Raw genomic sequence first — 17,233 nt, forward strand, 5'->3', positions numbered from 1 at the left:
CATATGTATTACATCTAAATTCATTGTAACTCTTAGGAGAGAAAATCATTTTTTGTCTCCTAAGCTCTATGTGTTCTAAAACATTAAAGGAAAAATTAGTCTTTTTATTTATTATATATGATACTATTCCCTAGGATGCAGGTTTTCCTCTGATAACGTTATCCTTCAACCTGGGCCAGGTGCGGTGGATCACGCCTGTAATCCCAGCACTTTGGGAGGTCGAAGCAGGCGAATCAGGCCGAGGTCGGGAGTTCAAGACCAGCCTGGTGAACATGGTGAAACCCTATCTTTACTGAAAACACAAAAATGAGCTGGGCGCAGTGGTGCGCACCTATAATCCCAGCTACTTGGGAGACTGAGGCAGGAGAATCGCTTGAACCTGGGAGGCGGAGGTTGCAGTAGGCTTAGATCACGGCATTGCACTCTGGCCTGGGCAACGAGCAAAACTCTGTCTCAAAAAAAAAAAAAAAAAAAAATTATCCTTCAGCCTGAAGAACTTCTTTTAATATTTCTTATACCAGAGTTATGCGGGTAATGAGTTCTTAATTTTCTGTTATTTGAACAGGTCTTTATTTCAACTCCATTCTTGAAGGATATTTTTGCTGAGTATAGAATTCTGGTTAATAATCATTCTCCCACATCCCACAGCCCCAAGCACTTTAAAGATATTTTTTTCACATCTGCCAGCATTCATAGTTTCTGAAGACAAGTTCTTAGTTATTTGAAACGTTGTTACTTTCAATTTAGTATGTCACTTTATGGCCATTTTCAAACTTTTCTCTTTATTTTTGGGTTGTCAGCAGCTTGGCTATGTTGTGTCTGTGTATGGTTTTCTTATTTATACTCTGTGGGGTTCACTGTATACAGTCTTTAATCAGTAAATTTGTGTCTCTCACTGCATTTGTGAATTTTTTGGCCTTATTTCTTCAATCACTTTTTTCTACCATATTTTCTTTATTCTCTCATTATACTTATGTTAGTCTTTTAAATATCTTTCCTTAGGTCTGTGAGGCGCTGTTCATTTTCTTTTAATCCTTTTTCTCTTTTTATTAATTGGATAATTTCTGATGATCTGTCATCAGGTTCACTTACTATTACTCTGTTGTCTCTGTTCACTCTTAAAACCATCCAGGAAATTTCTTTCTAAATTTCAGATATTTAATTTTAGGGGTGTGTGTGTGTGAGTGTGTGTGTTTTGAGACAGAGTTTCTCTCTTGTTGCCCAGGCTAGAGTGCAGTGGTGCGATCTCAGCTCACTGTAACCTCTGCCTCCCAGGTTCAAGCGATTTTCCTGCCTCAGCCTCCCGAGTAGCTGGGATTACAGGCGCCCGCCGCCATTCCCAGCTACTTTTTTGTATTTTTAGTAGAGATGGGGTATCAGCATGTTGGTCAGTCTGGTCTCGAACTCCTGACCTCGGGTGATCCACCTGCCTCAGCCTCGCATAGTGCTGGGATTACAGGCTTGAGCACTGCACCCAGCCAATTTTAGTTATTTTTAGTTAATTTATTTATTTATGAGAGAGAATCTCGTTCTGTCACCAAAGCTGGAGTGCAGTGATGCAATCTCAGTTCACTGCGCCCACTGCCTCCCGGGCTCCAATCAATCCTCCAGTGTCAGCCTCCCGCGTAGCTGGGAATACTGGAGCACACTGCCGTGCCTGGCTAATTTTAATTTTTTGTAGAGAGTTTCGCCATGTTGCTCAGGCTGGTCTCAAACTTCTGGACTCAAGCAGTCCACCTGCCTTGGCCTCCCAAAGTGCTGGGATTACAGGAATGAGACACCACACCTGGCTTAATTTTAGTTTTTTTAAATGTTTTTTTTTTGTGATATTTTCACTTTTTTTTTTTTCATTAAAAGCATGTATGTTTTACTTCATTGAGCATAGTTACAGCATCTGCCTTAATGTCCTTGTCTGAAAATTTTACTTTGGGTTATCTTGCTGTTAGCCTCTGTTGATTATCTTTTCCCTTGAGATTGGGTTACATATTACTGTCAAAGAATTTTGGATATTATGTATGTTATTTGTGGAAAAATTGGCTTATTTCATGTTCTTCCAAAGAGTTTTGATGTATTTGTTTTAGTGAGCCATTTGCTTTTGGTTAGACTCATAGCAAAAATTATCTCTTGCCTGAAGTTGGTAGATGCTCAAATCTCAATTCGGTTCTTTTAGTCTCAGCTACAAACTGCCTTATGCCTGCCCTGTGAATGGTGTTCCAGTACTCAGCCAAATATTTGGGCAGAGATAAATAAAAAATTTGAGACCTCTCTTTTCTGGCTTTCTCCCTTTTCGGATTCTATCCTCACTTTCTGGTGACTGTGGTCGTCCTGTCTCTGTCCTCTTTTCCTTCAGGCCAAAAAGACAGTGGGGTTTCTGTTGGAATTTTAGTTACTATAGGTTATGGCTGCTTGCCTGCAGGACAAAGGTTTCAGAATGGAAAACTCACCTGTGCTGGTCCCTGAACGCTGATAAAAAGAGAAACTCACCCATTCTGGTCTCTTCTTCCAAGTTTATATTTTCATCCAAAATCAGCCTGTTTTTGTTCACTCCCCAGAGCCTTTATGTAGTTGATAGCAAGCTAGCTAGATATTTTCTTTCCACCAGCCCTAGGATTTATAGTAACTATTGTAAGAGAAAGAATAGTAGGAGATGAGTTCAGAGAGGTAGGAGGCAGAACCTGTAAAACATTGTAGACCATTGCGTTTATTAATAATTCTGAATGAGTTGGGAAGCCATTGGTAGGTTTTGAGCACAAGATGGACATGATTTGGTTTGTTTTTAAAAGGTTGCTTTAGTAGGAGAGGCAAGAAGAAGAAAAAACGTTTAGGAAACTATTATAGTAATGCAGGTCAGAGATTATTTGATTGTGTTAAAAATCGCATCAAGGTTTTGTTTTTTGTTTTTCGTTTTTTAAAACTGTTGGTAGTGCTTCTGTGGAAGAAAACACTGGCATTGGTCTTCAGGTACAGGGCTTTCGTATTTAGATTGGGAGAATACTTGCTTCTCTGGTATGTAGGGAGGACCCTTCCTTCTTTCTAGAAACTTGACAGCTAGTTTAGGGGAGTTTTAAAGGTAGCTCAAGAGGCTTTGTCAGGGTTGGAATGTCTGTTCAGACAGAACAAATCTTTTAAGATACAGTGACCACCAGATCACTCTATAGTTCCCATTAGACAATTCCCAAGTCGACCCCTGGGAACGTATTACTTTCAATTCCTGGCCATCAGGCAGTCTCTGTTTTTCTTAAAGAGACAGACTTGGCATTTCCTTTTGGCCCTGTACTCTTACTTCTTTGATTAAATCGGTCACTGGATTTTCCTTTTGTATCTTTACAGGGCATTTGTATCAGGGTGATATGGCTAGTAACAATAATATAGCAAAATCTGTGTTTGAAAGTCATTTTCAAAATTAGCCATTTTTTTAAATGAAATTAGCCATGTGTTCATTACCTTATTGTACTGTACTGTGGCATTAAAGACTTAAATGGAACATCTGTACTTGTAAATCTTTGGTCTCAACAATGCCAAACAAAAATTCTGATTGGATTATTAAGGATGACCAGAAAGGGCGATTCCTTCTAATCTTTCTACCGGACTTACTTTCTTACATATGTGTTTTTTGGTTTTTAGACTGTTTTATTTGACAATTCACTGCACAGAACCTAAATTTTTTACAAGTAAAAAAAATCTCTATAATGTTTTATACTTTAGATGAGGTAGCATGTTTTAACTTCTATTAAATTCCCTTGCAATTTTAATATTTTCCTAGCTTTTCCTTTTTTATTAATGTGTAGCAAAATAACAAAGCACTTGTCATTATATTCTAATTGATCCTATTTCACAATGTATTTCTGGGAAAATGCATTTGTAGATTTATTTCATGAGCATCTAAAATGTGAAAAATACAATAAAAAATCTTGGTGTTGGTTTTTTAGGTATATATTAATTTACAATTGATTGCAGCCTTTGAGTCTTATCTAAAGGAGTATCCTTACTCTACAAATAGAATTGAATAAAGACACTATTAAAGATAGACACATTCATAGCTTTGGTTATGTGATATAGCTATCTCCAGTCAGAATTCTTTCATCAAATCATTTGCTGGATCCCCCTACAGCAGATGGCAATCCTGCAAAGTATATTATGTTTCCCTTATTTATGACAGTGCTGAGATTTGATATTTTTAGAGTACATTTTACTTTCTTGAATAAAAATTTGATTTCAGTGCTACTAAAGGCACAGTGCACATGTGCATCAGAGGATGGGGGGAGAAAAAGAGAGAAATGTGTATGTGATTTTCCCTGTGCCCTTGCTCCCAACTATATGTGTGTCTCTTTCCCACAGGGAAGGCTCTCATTTATGATACCCTACCAGTATGGCCAGATTGAATTGCTTTTCTTACTGCTTTTGCTGCAGGGATATCCTGACCATTTCTCTCATTCTTGTATGCTGTCTCCCTGTTTCATCCTTTCATTCTTTCTTGGCTCATCAGACTCACCACTACTAACTGAAAATATTTTCCCATTTCCTGTCTTATTTCTCACTTTACCCTAGTCTTAGTTCAGGGTGTCGGAGTCTTTAGTGATAGGTCTGGTAGTGGCAAGTGGGAAGAGAAGGAACTGGTGTTCATGTCAGCAGCTTTGCTCCTGATTCCTCCCTTTTACTTTCAGGCTGCTTTACTTACTAAAACTCCACAGTGTTAATAATAATTTGTTCACAGGGCCTATATGTGGTGGGGGGTGGGGGAGAGGATGGAGGGAAACACAATAGGTGCTTTGGGCATAGAAAAGCATCTCCTCCCACCAAAAAAAAAAAAAAAATCCAGTTTCCAGTTTTTGGTAGTAGATCAAAACCTAGAGATGCCTGTAGGACTCTGGTGGCTTGATGAAAGGGAAGAAATAGGAGAGAAGCTGTGGGATAGTTTTTTATTGACACTAGAAAGAAAATACTCTTGGTCAAATACTAAGATGGGAGTAGAGCATAAGAAGGTAGTCTAAATCTGTGTTCTTCCTAGAAAGGGGAGTAATGGCAAATGTTGGACTTGGCCAAGAAGTTTACCTGTTCCTCTAAGAGTCTTATTCTCTGAAACCTTAAAAACTTGAATTTCACCTTTTTATTCCTTCTTTAAGGTCTCAGCCTTTCAGGGAACTGCCTGTATATATAGTAATTTATGATTGCTCTTAGTTACTTTTCTTGTTAAATGTTTTCACAAAAGAAGGTGGCAGATTGCTTTTGTTAAGTTCACAAACTATTGTTTTTAGATATGAGGTCTAGAATTTAATGTTCCTTACTGGAAAATACCAAGTTAAAACAGCATGCTTTTAAAAATGGAGCACATAGAATCAGAATATATTGCATTTTGCTTAATTGGTTCCATTCAGAAAAGCAGGTACTAAGAGATTATTTACATAAAAGATTAACAAGGAAAAGGATAATTGAAGTCTTTCTGTTATTGATCACCCCTTTTAATCATGTTGAATAGAAATGGAAAAAATTTATTAGAAAGTCAAATAAGACTCAGAAGTGTTTCTATCATTAATTATTGCTGAACTTTCTCTTACATCTACCATTTTAGTATATGAGTCAAGGAACTAACTTCTCTGAAATTGTTGAATTGGCATGCATATACTAGAAATGGGAATGATGAAAATAATATGGGAATGATAATTCAGAAATACCTTAAAAGGAAAAATGTTACCCCTCATCACTGTATTGCAACTGTGGTGTATTTTCTTGTCAATAAGTATTTTTTTCAGATTTTGGTCAATTTGTATGATATCTGTGTTGTTTATCTTCTGTGTGTAATTTCCTTTTTCTGCTTACCTTGGTCTTATGGCTGAAGCTTTGGAAAGTTTATTATTCCTGTCATATTTCTGTGTTTGTACAGCCATTGTCTTTAGCAGAAAGGAGTCATTGATGCTAAAAGATGACTCTTGCCTTTGTCAGTGCCAGCCACGACCTTTTACTAAGAGTCTGGATATGTTAACAATAAAACTACAGAGCTTGAGTTTAAAACCTAGCCAGATTCTTGTTATTCTATAGCATTCTTTGAGCCCCTTGTCATGTCCAATATCAGTGGTATATACTACTCTTTAGCTGGTGATTCCATCACCTAATTAATTACCATTTTATTTCATTAATCTTTGCTTTTTCTTTGTTTTATAGAAGTCACTTGATGAAAATTGAATATATAGTTTCACATAATTTTGTGTGTGTCTTAAATTTTGCTTGAGATGTTCTCTGTAACTGGCACCCATTTTTCCTCCCTCTCTATATTTTTACAAATGTATTTAAAATACATGCAAAACTGGGCATGGTGGTTCACACCTGTGATCCCAGCACTTTAGGAGGCCAAGGCAGGAGGATTGCTGGAGGCCAGGAGTTCAAGACCAACCTAGGCAACATAGTGTAAGACTCTGTCTCTACAAAATAAAAAAAAATAATAATAATTAGCTGAGCATTGTGGCATGTTCCTATAGTCCTAACACTAGGGAACCTGAGGCGGGAGGATCACTTGAGCCCAGGATTTTGTGGTTGCAGTGAGCTATCATCATGCCACTGCAATGCAGCCTGGATGACAGAACAAGAACCCTGCCTCTAAATGAGATAAAAATTAAAATACACATAAGCCTCATATTTATTAATCATTTGATATAAGAAAATATAAAGTCATAAAAAGACTAAGTTATGGTTTGATTATTTTCATTAGGACAACATTCATCAAAATCACTTTCCATTATGTGTTCAATAAAAGTGATTTTTTAAAATACAACTTTTCATAAAATTTTTTGCAGTTCCATTTATTAGTGGATTTTGTAGGTTTATGGTCGCCTTTTTCTTGGATTGACTCTTAGAGGAATACTTGCTGCTATTCTACAGTGTTGGTTGCAAAGAAAATGCTTGGAAGATAGCTCAGTGGTATCTAATGATACTGGAGAGATGGTAACAGTGTTTTTTTTGTTGTTGTTTTTGTTTTTGTTTTTGTTTTTTGAGATGGAATCTTGCTCTGTTGCCCAGGCTGGAGTGCAGTGGTGCGATCTCGGCTCACTGCAACCTCCGCCTCCCAGGTTCAAGTGATTCTCCTGCCTCAGCCTCTCAAGTAGCTGGGACTATAGTCGCCCGCCACCACGCCTGGCTAATTTTTTGTATTTTTAGTAGAGACGAAGTTTCACCGTGTTAGCCAGGATGGTCTTGATCTCCTGACCTCGTGATCCGCCCGCCTCAGCTTCCCAAAGTGTTGGGATTACAGGCGGAAGCCACTGCTCCCAGCCAGTAACAGTGTTTTTTACACCACATTCCCCAAACTCGTAGAATATCTCTCAAATTTGTAACTTTAATACGAGCTCCACAGGAATGAACAAAACACTGTTCACATAATCTCTGTGTTTTCAAAGCCTCTGGTTCACTTGAAATTGTGCCTGCAATGTTGTCTATACTAGATACTCATCTTTTGTATTAACTCTTTTAAAAAAGTTATTAAAATATGCATTAATCATTTGATACAAGAAGTACAGATTCATAAAAATAATAGGGTCCTAATAACTAAGTTAGTAATTAGTACATTCTACTTTGGAAGCTGACCCATCTCCCTTCCCTGCTTTTTGTTACCCATCCTTTCAATTTGGTAATTCTGTCACTATAAAAGAGCCATGGTAATCATTGCAAATTAGTGGAGAATGTGTGGCATTTAATTTATTACATACCACATTCTCACCTAAATTACAGGGAAATTACAGAGGGACTTCCAGGAATATCTTGAAAGAAAGATAATTTCTAAACTTAGCAGAATGTTATCGTTGTAATATCCAGGCTGTTCTCATGAAAGAATGAAAGAAAGACGTCAACTATTTCTGTGTTGATGAATTTCATCATAGAATGAAACTCAGAAGGGGTTAGAGAAGTGTACTCTGCTAGCAGTCGAAGATGAAAAAGACTGGAGTCTTCAAAACAGAAGAGGTAGAAATGACTGAATTGAGAGATATCCAAATCTTCCAGCTTTTTCTGGGGACTGATTGGGAGGTGAAAATAATGGAACCCAAGTATCCGAAGATGCATTAAGGGTGCACAATGAATTGTTTTGTTGGTTATGGCAACTCATTATTTCTCACTGTGAATTTTCTTTTGCCACCTTCATAAGAGTGGAACTGTTTATTTGAAATCAAATTGTGTGTTATTTTAGAAGAGATGGAACTGTTACCACAAAAGTGTCATTTTGATTTTATATAACTAATGTTGATTTGATATGGTTGATATAGTTAGATTCAGTTTGATGTCATCAGTTAAGAATATCTGATCAGTGATCAGAAAGAAACCAACTTTATTAAATCAAATGATTGTCTTGCTTCATTTTCTAGGGCTTAACTATGAAGAATGAATTATTCATGTTTTCATGTAGGCAATACTAAACCAGACAAAGTTTGGGAGTTCATCTACTTCTAGAAGTAGCAGTGCAGGGCATGGGGCGAGATGGAGAGACTATGACCCATCCTAAAGTCTGCAAAGAAATATTTTAATTCTGAATTTCTATAATTTACATAGGGTATTGCTTGAGGATTGATGGAACAATGATGAAGATACTTTGAAGTAACTTATATTTTACAGGTTTCTGAGGCAAGGATTGGTACTTAGCTGTTCCATGAAAACGCAAATACCACTTGCTGAATTGTACTCTGCTGTCCCATACCCAAAAAATCCACAAAAGTATGTTTTCAGATATATCTTTTATTCTCTTCTCTTTTTAGGTATGGATGAAAGAGGAGGTACAACATCTTGGGGAACAAGTGGTCAACCAAGTCCTTCCTATGATTCATCTAGAGTAAGTTTGCTGATCAACCCTTGATTAAAACTGTAATTTGGCAGACTAAGTAATTTCTTTCATATATTCTCTGTTTCTTATGAGAAATGAAAATTAATTTCTTTTCATGGAAATATAGAATACCCAGTACCTTTTTGGTACATTTAGTTCTTTTTATAAGCTGTCAAACTTTGGAGATTTATTTTATTTCCTACAGTTAAATATTCTTGGTGTTATTTGTACACCTGAACTGTCTACAGTACTCTGTACTAAAGAGCTTGGAATGCCTAAGTGCTCTCCATATGTATTTAGCCATTTTTCTATATGTTTGGTTTATTTGCTTTGCGAGATGGCAGTGGCTTTCAACGTACCAGCTTCCAGCCTCTCTCCCTCATCCTTGCTTCAACAGTCATCAGCCCTTTGCATCAGGAACTCAGTAGCCCTGCCTTTTGGAAGCATATCAAAACAGACATTACGGATGACATTTCTTGGTTAACAATTAAGAGGAAATAGGACAAAGCCATCTTTCTACACACTAAGGTCACAAGGTTAGAGCCCTTTCCAACAAAAAACAAAAAGAAAAAACCCCAAAACTTTATATAATGAGACCAGGAAATGGAAAATTAGATCAAAGAATTGGAATAAAATTAAGCACTCTGCTCCCAGACTTTCTCTGGTAAACTGACGGGGTTAAGAGAGACTTTTCCAGGCTGGGCACAGTGGTTCATGCCTGTAATCCCAGCACTTTGGGAGGTTGAGGCAGGTGGATCACTTGAAGTCAGAAGTTCGAGACCAGCCTAGCCAACATGGTGAAACCCTGTCTGTACTAAAAGTACAAAAATTAGCCAAGGCGTGGGGGTGGGCACCTGTAGTCCCAGCTACTTGGGAGGCTGAGGCAGGAGAATCACTGAACCTGGGAGGCAGAGTTGCAGTGAGCCAAGATCATGCCCCTGGACTCAAGCCTGGGCCACAGAGTGAGACTCCATCTCAAAAAAAAAAAAGAAAAGAAAAGAGAAAGAGAGAGAGAGACTTCCAAAAGGCCATACTTTAAGTGAATGAATTTCTCATTTCTCTCAGAATTAACCAAGAGAAGAAAGAGACAAGCTTAAGATTTATGGGTAGTTAACCCTAGAAGCAAATTGCCTTAATGGGAGGAAAACTGAGTAAGTGATTGAAATGCATAGTCTCAGTATGGATTACACAAGTTTGCTTTGAAAAATGCTGAGTTAAAATACCTTTTAAAATATGGGGTTTTACTGTTGTATTTGGCTGTAGCCTATGTATAACTTATCTTAAATCCTTTGGAAAGAACTGGGATAGTCATATGGAATCCAAAAAGATGCATAAAGAGGCTGTTAAAGGTGGGTTTTTGTGGTTCACTTTTGGGAATCAGAGGCTGAGAAAGCTACATTGTAGTGTAAAGAGCCGTATGCTGAGTATGTCAGGACTTGAATTTTACTATCAACTGTGTTGTGAATCAGCCATTTAATCTTGGACACATTATTTTTGTCTTAGCCATTTAATCTTGGACGCATTGTTTTTGTCTTGAGGCTACTTAAACTGGTTGATGTCCACATTTCCTTCCACTCTTAAACGTTTCTGATTCTTTGAGTATTATTATGAACATGTGAGATAGGATCCAGTTTAGATTTTGAAGGTAGGAGTTTTATGTAGTGGGAAACCCACAATACTACTAATTAATATTGGATTTTTTTTTCAGAGGCTTGAGTTACTTTGTAATAACATGTTATTTCTTAGAATGTATTAAATGGTGGCTGGGTGCCTTATATTTATCTCTCTTTCAGGCTTTCTTCACTGTTCCCCACTCCCCCACCGCCCCCCTTGAGTGCTGCATAGGATTTTAGGAGAAAAAAACATACTAATGTATCCAAACACTTATGTAATTTATGATCTTCAAATTAAGTTTACCTTCAGACATGAAATCCAAAGCAAATCTTTCTTTTCTTTTTGCTATTTATAGGTTAAACTGAAATGCTGTATTTTACTTACTTTATTTTTAGTATGTATTATGTGCAGTGAAAAGTTAAATTGATTATGTAGTAAGCTAGTTTTCATAGAACCATAGAACCGCATATGTATTTCTAACTGTCTATTGAGAGATCAGATAGAGTGAAGATTTAATGCTACCCTTCTTTATTTTTGTTGCCATTGAAATCCACTCTTTCACTAATTTTTCTCCTTCTATCCTAGTCATCGTCTAAATCTAAAACGTTTGGTGAGATAGTTAAGAGATTTTTGGTATCATTTTCAAACAGAAATCTGGATCCAATTTCCAGCTGTTATTCCCTTTAACTCTTCTTGCCAAGGAGAACTTTATGGTTGTCTTTGAAGCCTCCCTCAGTACTACTTTATAGGGAAATTATCAGCTTTTGGGGTTTCATCTTTTAACACCATTCACCATCTTGACCATTTTTTTTCATAATCATAAGCATAAATGGGTATAATTGTGTTAATAAGAATCTCAACTAAAGTACTTCATTCTCCTATTTTAGTATATTGAATTTCTTAAATTCTTATTTAAGTACATTGAGGTTCTTAAATTCAAAAATAAATACTAATGTTGGCTAAAGACTAGTTTTGACTTGTTAAAAATTTGTCAGCTAAAACAGTGAAATTGCAGATACTTCAGTAGAAATCACGTAAATGAAATTTATTTAGACTTTATCATATTATGTAAATATTACATTTCTGTCAGCAAATTGCATTATTTAAAAATAATTTGATTTTCAGTAACATCACTAAATGGAAATTTTTTATTATACTTTTTATGACATTTAAAAATGCTTAGTAGGCCAAAAAAAGGGTATTAGATACTGCAAATTTAGTAATTTGTTGGAGATACAATATACATGCTTTAAACTTACATGAATTGAACTGTCTGAGCTGCCATTCTATCCCTCTCCCATTCCCATGCTAAACTATAAGGGAGAAACAATACTTTCTTTACAATAATATGAAACCGTATTTGGCAAATGAACCCTATTAATATTGTATAATTATATGTTAATGTATGGGAGTAGCTACACAAAGTCATGTTGATTGAACTTATTCTTTATTTAATAGCTTTTCAAGGGAAATGTTTGCTATGTACGCTAGTTGCCTTACAGGGTCCTGACTTTAATTGTAAGATATCGTGCTACTATAGTAGCCTTGGTGCGTAAATGAGCTCCACCTGAGTCACGTAGTTAAGTGGTCACAAACTTCTCATCTCCGTGTTAGGCTTATACCCATTCTTTCAGAATTAGGAAAAGTCACTCTAGCACAGCTGCAGTCTGTGTCTGCCCCTGCTTTTACCAAATCCACCTGAAAAGTAGCCTTGCAGTGTAGAGGTGGTTAAGTTTCTGGTTATCAGAAGTGCCTACAGCAGTCCATTCAGTGAAGAGATTTCACTAGGTTGACATAAAAATAGACATTGTGCCTAAGAGTGGTTATAGAAGAAATGGTAGGCATGGTCAGCATTCTTAGGCAATGTGGATTTCACATTTCCTAAGCATGTCTCAGCATGTTTGAGACACCCAGAGGGAAGGAACACAACATTTGTGGTTTGTAAGCTGCAGACCTCTCGACTTTTGTTAGATTCCTGGTTTCTGCAGTCTTCACCTGCTGCCCACCTGTACAGAGAGCATAGACACACACGTGAACATATAGATAGAATCATGTTGTGAATAGCACTTCCAGTTTTAGAAATTTGTGAATGTGGTGATAAAGGTAAAGCACCTGAGACTGAAAGGAGTGATTAAAATCTCAGGTAGTTTAGACATGGGCAAGAGATTTAGTTAATGAGTTTGTTCCCTCTCTCCCTTGTTTTTTATTCTTTATTGCATAGAAATGTTGGTGTACTAGGCATAAAGACCAGAGAATATTGTGGTTGTTCTTGTTCACTAAAGTGTTAATGACTTATTCTAGTTTCAGATTTTTTTTTTTTTTTTTTGTCTTCAGAAGGCTGCGCTTAAGAGCACAGACTGTGAAATCATACTGCTTGGGTATAAATCATAACTCTGCCACTTACTACCTGTGAGATTCTGGACAAGTTATTTAAATCTAGTGTACTTCAGTTTATTCATCTGTGAAATGGGGATAATGATATCTGTTTCATGAGGTTGTTGAGGATTAAATAAGGCAATATATGGAAATTGCATAGATCAATGTCTGATATGTGATGAGTGCTATATAGGTGTTGGCCTTAAACCCATGTATCTCAGAATTCACTAGATCTGTATTTAACAATTACATGAATTTAAACACATGGATACATTTGCAAATATGCTGTATTCTAAGTGTCATATGTGAGAATTATTTGCCAACTCAGTCATGCTTAATTTAACTACTTTTATTTCTTTTAAATATATGAAGGACATAAATAAAATCAATTTCCCTTCTTCTTCAGCTGTTCATTTCTTTCTTGGGAAAGCAACAGTCTCTTCCTGCCAAACTTGGATATAAAAGTTACCAGTCTTTCTAGTATAACACCTTATACGTAATGGGTGCTCTATACATGTTTGCTGAATATAATCAAATCGGGGAACAATCATTAGATTTACTAGATTAATTAAGCTGGGAGGTTGAGGAAGGAAAGAATCAACGTTGATTTAAGATGAAGCTTGAAGTAGGTGGTGGTGGTATTAATGGTAATAAGTGATTTGGAAACGTACTGTGTGACCATGGGAAAATTACTTCTATGTGTCTTAGTTTTCTGGTCTCTAAAATTATGATAATTTTACACGTATTTTGTAGGGTTTTGGTGAAGATGAAATGTAATAATAGGTGTGAAGTATTTCATTTATTGATATAATAAGTGAAAACTGCTATTACTATTATTTATAATAATTTGAAGTACATTTTCATAGTTATATTTCTTGATGTACAAATTCTGTTTCTAGAATGTCTAGTTATTTGAGTTTGTGGTAATGTCAAGAGGCCAGGTCATCTTGGTTTCTCTGCCTTTTTAACTGTGTTAGCCAACCTATGCCAAGCTCTGGAGTATTAAAGTACCATTGAGTTTTGCATCCTGGGGTAGGAGTGGGAGAGAGAGAAGTATATTGATGCTCTTTTCTAAGATACAGAGTTGGTCAGTCCTTAATTTAAGAGGTAGAATTGAGTTCATTGATAGGAAACTGCTGATAGGAATTAGATTTATAGGAATCATCAGTGATCAAGAGTTGGCATTTTAATCATGAACATTTTTCAGCCTATATATAATCTTATAGTAGTTATTTTTTTAAAAAAGAAGCTACATTAAATTGAGTAGAGCTTGGGTGCTTTTTAAAAAAATAAATTGCTAAATATCCACCATGGTTTTCTCTTCTATCTGTATTATGGCTTGCAGAATGAAAGTCATTTATCTTTTTGCTCTTTCTTCCGTCTGTGTTTTACAGTATCATAGAATTTTCAAAACTGAAAGATGCATTGGTTATATATATTCTGTCTCTTTATTTCATACATGAGGAAACTGAAACGACAAGTTTGCGATTTGACCAAGTGTAGATTTGTGCTGTATGTAGAGATTTGGCTAGGCCGTGTGACTAGTTAATGACAGCCTCTGGCATGACAGAACTCAGATATTCTGAATCTTATGCTAGTGCTTTTTAACCCCTTTACTTTAGTACTTCCCAACTCAAAGAACTATACATTTTCTGCCATATCCTGAAGGAATGGGACAAGAGAGAAGAGAAAGGTGAAAAGAGAAGAGGGTCTGCAGCTGATAAAAGAGGACATGGGACATAATATGATAGAACAGTTTACCTAGCAAGTATAGTGTATTGTGGGGTAGAATGGCATAGAATTTAAGAGCTTGAGCATTAAAATCAAGCTGTTTTGGGTTCTATTTCTGGCACTTCTGCCTCCTCACTCTGTGACTCTGGGCAAGTTATTTGTTTTTACCTTTATCTTTTTTTCTTTTTTCATTGATTTAAAGGGGATGGGTACTAATAATAACTACCTCACTAAAGTTTGGGGCTTATACCTGTTAGTAGAAAATGGAAAACCAGTGTGTGATAATGATTTAGCTTTAAAATACTTGATTTAGCTGCTGTATATGATTCAGCACAAGATGATATCAGAGATTTTTTTTATTATTATTAAGAGATAATAGTAGGTATGTTCTGAGGCTTTTTGTTTGAATAGATGCTATGACTTCCGATACCTATAGCAATGAAGGGATAAGAGGATTCCGTTCATTTAAAAAGCATCAGCAGTGGTCATTTAACAGATGTCAAAAACACAAACAGACAGCAACCTCATAGACCCAACTAGGTTGAAAATGAAAATACATGGATACAAGGATTTAAGTATTTCTCCAGTCTTCTAAAGTTCATAGGCAAAGCCATAGATTGGGGACTTGGGATAAGGGAAACAAAATTAAATAAAAACTCAATGAAAGTAAACATAAGCTTTCAGATTTTATGGAAACTAAAATCAGCCTATAAGATTATCTGGATGAGATTAATGTCATTTCTCTTGCAAATCCTGGACCATTCCTGCCAGATATGGCTAAAGGGAACTTTAATTTTGTTTAGTGCTCTCTCCATTCTTAACAGGAGTTCAGTATTTTTTCATTAATGTGGACGAGCTTGGCTAAGAACCTCTCTATAGTTTGTAGGTAGTGAGTTAGAAATAGGATAATAGAACCTTGGTTTTTCTAATGTGCTGTCTATACAAAAAACAGAAGTCATTCTGACCTCAGCAGGGTCATACTGCCTGGAGGTGTAGAAGGAACTGGTGGGTAGTTCATTTACATTTGACAGCAGATGCCTTAAGAGTGTGTCGGTGGGCAGAGGCAACTTGTAGTTTCCTTCCTCCAGCAGAGCCCAGTGGCATAAGAACAGTATAGGTGGCCTGCTTTTCGGGAGGTTGGACTTAACCATGATCCCCCAGTTTTAAGATGCTGAGATTTGTAAATGCATTCAGTTTCTTAAATGTTAAAGGTGAATAAATGTGTATCTTATAGTTCAGGAAATATGCTTAGACATATAAGTCATATTTGCTTAAAGAGTTACTTTTTAGGCTGGGCATGGTAGCTCAACGCCTGTAAACCCAGCACATTGGGAGGCTAAAATGGGAGGATTGCTTGAGCCCAAGAGTTTGAGACTGGCCTGGACAACAAAATGAGAGCACCCTCTCTACAAAAAATAGAGAAAAAAAAATAGCCAGGCCTGGTGGTGTGCAGCTGTGGTCCCAGCTACTCAGGAGGCTGAAGTGAGAGGATTGCTTGAACCCAGGGATCGAGGCTGTAGTGAAGAAAAAAAAAAGTTGCTGGCTCACAGCTGTAATCCCAGCAATTTGGGAAGCTGAGGCAGGTGGATCGCTTGAGTCCAGGAGTTCAACACCAGCCTCTGCAACATGGCGAAACACCGTCTCTTAAAAAAAAGAAAAAATTTAGCCAGTTGTGGTGTTGGCTGTAGTCCCAATTACTCGTGAGGTTGAGGCAGGAGAATCTCTAGAGCTGGGGAGGCAGAGGTTGCAGTGAGCCAAGATTGCACCAGTATACTGTAGCCCTGGTGGCAGAGTGAAACCTGATCTCAAAAAAAAAAAAAAAAAAAAAACCAGAAAACTTTTTAACTCTTTTAAGACAGAAGTGGAGACGCTATAATTAGACAGCAAATAGTTAATTACCAAAATAATTTTATTGGCTACTATGAGATTCCAGAGGAGGGGGAGATTACTTTGGATGGTCAAGAAAGACTTAATAGAGGAGGAAGTGTTTGAGTAGACTCTTAAAGGATAGATAGCATTTGAATAGGGCTGGAAGAAAGTCTGGAAATGTGGAATGATGGAGACAGTACAGTGGTCTCATTACAAAATTCGGTAGATAATAAATCAGCTTACTTTGTGGGAAAATAGTATGAGATGAGGCTGGATAACATTTCTGTAAAAAAAATGTTATCTATTCTTTGGGAGCCAATTAAAAATAGATTTTATACACAAAATGTTTTATAAATATTAACTTACTGTGGTATGAAGAATGGATCCAAGGTGAAAGAGTGGCAAAAAATAGGATGATCTGAAAAGATGGTACATAGACCCACTCATAATGAAATAAGACTTGGATTCGGAGGATAGGAGCCAGATTGCAAAGTTATATAAGAAATTTCACAAAGGGGAAAACACAAAACTGGTACAACTAGGTGACTGGGAAAGATATAAAATCATGTAGACTCACTTCACCCACAAAATGATAACTCCTGAATTAAACTTGATGTGTTTTTTATTTAGGCTTTGTCAAGTTAGCTATGATTGTATTAAACCAGATTGCTTGATTTTGATAAATAGTTTTCCTTATATTAATACCTGGGAAAATCGAGTTGTACGAATAAAGAAATATAAAATAGCTTTTACTCAGTTGTCCCTTTTGTCAGCATTGATGGGTAAAAGATTAGTGTTACTTTTTCTTCTCTAGTATAGATATTTTCTCAAAATTGTGTGTTT

The 17,233-nt window shown here is 36.5% G+C and overlaps 1 protein-coding gene across 14 annotated transcripts in view; it reads left to right on the forward strand.

Moving 5' to 3' along the window:
* The window catches only part of TCF12 (transcription factor 12), a 376,442-nt gene that overhangs the window by 138,456 nt on the left and 220,753 nt on the right, over positions 1–17,233 (forward strand). For all 14 annotated transcript variants that reach the window (XM_025389607.1, XM_025389614.1, XM_025389605.1 and 11 more), the window contains one exon: positions 8,736–8,809. In XM_025389607.1, coding sequence (XP_025245392.1) covers positions 8,736–8,809 — 74 coding nt within the window. The remainder of the gene's footprint in view (positions 1–8,735; positions 8,810–17,233) is intronic.

Source organism: Theropithecus gelada, chromosome 7a (assembly GCF_003255815.1).
Source record: "Theropithecus gelada isolate Dixy chromosome 7a, Tgel_1.0, whole genome shotgun sequence".
Taxonomy (NCBI): domain Eukaryota; kingdom Metazoa; phylum Chordata; class Mammalia; order Primates; family Cercopithecidae; genus Theropithecus; species Theropithecus gelada.